This window comes from Condylura cristata, unplaced genomic scaffold (assembly GCF_000260355.1).
Source record: "Condylura cristata isolate star-nosed mole 26May11 unplaced genomic scaffold, ConCri1.0 scaffold00004, whole genome shotgun sequence".
Taxonomy (NCBI): Eukaryota; Metazoa; Chordata; class Mammalia; order Eulipotyphla; family Talpidae; genus Condylura; species Condylura cristata.
This window is the reverse complement of record NW_004567105.1, coordinates 71503496-71507477: the sequence shown is the minus strand read 5'-3', so window position 1 is coordinate 71507477 and position 3982 is coordinate 71503496. Positions and strand designations below refer to the sequence as shown.

The window sequence follows — 3982 nt, the reverse complement described above, 5'->3', positions numbered from 1 at the left end:
CCCCCCGCGCGCCGCCCTCCCCCTACCCCACCTCCCCCCACCTCCGCGCCGGTGTCCGGGAGGCGGCGCGCCTCGATCCCAGTCCGGGTCGCGCTGGGGGACCCCGGCGGAGCCGCGACGATGGAGGAGGCGCAGCGCACCCGCTCGCACACCGTCACCACCACCACCAGCTCGTTCGCCGAGAACTTCTCCACCAGCAGCAGCAGCTTCGCCTACGACCGGGAGTTCCTCCGCACCCTGCCGGGGCTCCTCATCGTGGCTGAGATCGTAAGTGCCCGGCGGCTTGGGGGGCTCGGGGAGACGGAGGAAGGGAAACGGGGAGGGGAAACGAGGAGAAACGGGAGACAGGGGAGGGGAAAGTAGGGAACCCGGCACCGTGCACTTCTCTTGCTCTGAGGATGGAGCCCGCTCAAATCTTCTGGTGCCTTTGCTCAGCCTAGTCTTCTCCCTAAAGTGCAAAACTCCGAGAACCTCTTTCGGAGAACCAGGTACAATGGCACTAGGTGCAGTTGCCGCGCTCTCGCGTTGGCTGGAGGTTCGTGACCCTTAAGATATCGATTGTCTGAGAAACTCAACGTGCTGGACCCTCTGGTGGGGTGATTGATTCTGGGATTAGGATGCTTGGGGCCTTTGAGTTTGTGTTAAAGAGTGTCTGGAACGCCTGGTGTCTCCTCTGCCTGATCTCCACGTAGCCTTCCTAAAAGCAAGCTTTCCAAAGATAAGGGAGCGAAGACTTTCTTTTTATTAGTCATCTTTTTGGGGGTTAGCTTAAAGTGAATCAGGAAAAGCTCCCTGAGTAAAATATGAGGGTTTAAATCTCTTTAAGGACCAGAGGGGCTCTTACCTGGTGCTGTGCACACGCTGGTTTAGATTCAGTAAGTTCCTGGAGGAGGCAAGATGGTGCTTTCTTCTCTCATTCAGAGTATGGAAGCTGAGAGGTCACGGAATCTCCCCTAAAGTCTCAGCCAACCCTTCTCGATTGAGAAAGGATTTGAGCTTTGTTGACAACTAATGGTAGTCATTGTTAGTGAGTCTTCTCTTTGTGCCTGGATCTGATCAAACCCTTTAGATACCTTGGTGCCATCATATAATCCACATAACAACCCCACCCTATGAAAGTGGCTTCAATTATTATCTGTTTTACATGTGAAGAAACTGAGGCATAGAGAGGGGAAGTTAAGTCATACCTGTGAGTAATGGCACTGGAATTCAAACCCAAACCTTTCTGTCTCTGGGGCCCTGCTCTTTGCTACTAAGGGGCCTCCCTTAAAACTGTCTAAACAGTGTATTACCACAATATCTCCCAAACTTTCCTTAAATACAGTGGAGTTGAAATCCATCCTACATAAAGGTAGAGAATGGAAGCTGCATGGTGCAGAGTGACAGAAGTCTCCCTTCCTCTGAGACTCTTTAGCAAGACCTGGGTACTTTATGTACCTCCAGAGGCTCAGACCCCAGGCTTGCTGACTTAATCCTAGCTGTCTTCAGTGCACAGAAATTTTGAGAAGCATTGGCTTAGCCCATCCCTCAGATCAGTTCTTCAGCTGGTACTGAGAACTTGAGGAGACCCAATGTAAAGCTGAAGGTATTGGAATCACCTTCTGGGCTAATGGGAAATCACCAAATATTTCTTGTGTGAAGGAAGGCGGTGGCAGGCTTTCCCTGGCTCCAGCAAGCAAACTGAGCTGAAGTGTCAGGGATGGGCCTCAAGATAGACTTGATCAGGTATGAAGTAAATTGACTCTTGTTTTCTGATTAATGATCATATAGGTTCCAGACTTTTTCAAAACAAAGAAAAGTGAAGTAAGAAAATGTAAATGGCCTACAGGCCCATCACTAGAAATAAGCAGTTATTTAATTCCATCATGAACTATGAATTAACTGGCAAACAGAGCTATTTGTGCACATGTTTTAAAGGTCATAGTTCTGCTGGCAGAAATATAAATGTGTCCCACCATCTCTAGAGGTACTCAGAAAGGTCTCTAGGGCTTTATGAAACATGTTAAGAATGCTGTTTCTTGATTTCTTTTCTCTCCAACTATAGTCATTATCCATTCACTTCCCACTCTGAGAGATGAAGTTTTAGCTGTCTTAGACTACCTCTTCACTACTCCCATTTTACATGTATATTTCCTGTCTCCCACTATATTTGGGGTTAGAACAATAACCAGTATTGACCTTAGGCTACTGTAAACACTGTTCACAGCTGAGCCAGAATAGCCCTTTCCTGCTAGATTTCTTGTTTTCCCTGGATTTAGTAGCCACTTCTTGATCTTCTAGATAGTTACTAATTCTAGCTTAGTTACCTAAATCTCCTCTCAGGAAACTGGGAGACATCACATTTCTGTGAAGGTCATGTAGGTCATCCTCATTGCAGCCTTCTTTGGGAGCCTCTGACTTACTCTCACCTGACTTGTTCACCTGGGTACAGGTATAGTGAGACCTCCTGCGCACCACCATGGAGTCTTTTCCCCGTATCCTGGGTTGGATCCCCTGCTTCCAGTGACCAGTTCCCACTGCCTTGCCTTATTCTCACTGAGGGAAACTCAGCTTCTACTAGTATCCTAAGGAAGGATACATGTGTAAATTGAGTGTTTCATTTTTCAAAATGTCTTCATTTGTTGCACATAATTAATAGTTTGAATAGGCAAAGGATATTCGCTTCATGAAAATTGTTTTTCTGCAAAGTTTGAAACATTTCTTCTGTTGTCTTCTGTCAGGATAATTAAAAAACATTTATTCTGGATCATTTCCCCCCCTTTTATAAACCTGTACAATTTTCTTTCTCCCCAGAGGTTTCTAGTGTCACTGCTATGTGCCTTCGTATGAGTTGTTTTCTTCTTACAGTAGGGGAACTGGTGTGGTCTCTCAATCAGGAAAATTGATGTATGTTGAAGGAGATATTTTTAATTTAAAATTTATCTTTTCATTTCTCAGAATTTTCCCTGAAACTCCTTTTATATTATTTGTCTCTGTACATATATTTTCTGATACTTTTTTTCATGGATTTGTGACCTGTTGTGTTCATTTACCATACCATGAACATTTTTAGGGTCTCTGGTCTTTCTGTTATAAGGAAATACATCTTATTTACTCAGTTTTCACTTTTAAATTTTACATGTTTCTAGGTTTAATTAATGCAGTCAGTGCAATGGTGATCTTCCTTTATCACATTTGCCCTGTGACTGTCTTAAGGGAAAGTTTCTTAAAGTAGAACTATTTTAGCAAAGGATTTAGAGATTTTGGGGATTTACTACAAATTCTCAAATTATCTTTCTCAAAATTCTAGTTAAAATTGTCACACTCTGAAAAACTATTTTCTTTCAAATTAGTAGAACTCTTTATAAATGTTAAGGATCACCTTAAACTATGTACTACTATGGGCCCTCCCTGGTGGCGCAGCGGGTTAAAGCACAACACTAAGAAGCTAAAGCCACTTCTGCATGAGTTCAGTCCCCGCCCAAGAGGTGACCACATGGTGCTGCAGACCTCTCCTGACCCGCCCGCTGCTCCCCTCAGCAGTGTACTTCATGGATCTACTTCATTGATCTGCCTGTTCTGCTCCCCACTCTGTCTCTGGTGAATCCTCATACCACCCCTGCCCCTCTGACCTGTACCCCAGTTCTTTATGCAGAAATAAATAAATCCTAGAAAGAAAAGAAAAACTATGCAATATGTCTTATCAATTCTAAGATACTTTTTTTTTTCACATCTTAATGTATGACTCAGGAGTCAGTTTCTTGGATGCAGAGAAAGATGCCACCACTGACTCTTTAATGGGGGTGAGGCAGATTTCACAGGCTTGCTGACCCAGCTCTGAAATTAAACAATGTTTCTCCAACTAGTGGTCAACATAGGCTTGCCCTGGCTTTCTCACAGTGGTGAATGAGAGTAGCTACTCTCAGGCTGTGCCAATGTAACATAATGGATATACCAAATGTAGTTGTTTCCTTCCTTTTAAACTTTTTTTTTAAGATTTATT

The 3982-nt window shown here is 44.2% G+C and overlaps 1 protein-coding gene across 1 annotated transcript in view; it reads left to right on the top strand.

Moving 5' to 3' along the window:
* The first annotated feature begins 53 nt into the window (after positions 1-53).
* CMTM8 (CKLF-like MARVEL transmembrane domain containing 8) overlaps positions 54-3982 on the top strand; it is a 79447-nt gene continuing 75518 nt past the window's right edge. The window contains exon 1 of the mRNA XM_004676354.2: positions 54-267. Coding sequence (XP_004676411.1) covers positions 121-267 — 147 coding nt within the window. The 5' untranslated portion in view covers positions 54-120. The remainder of the gene's footprint in view (positions 268-3982) is intronic.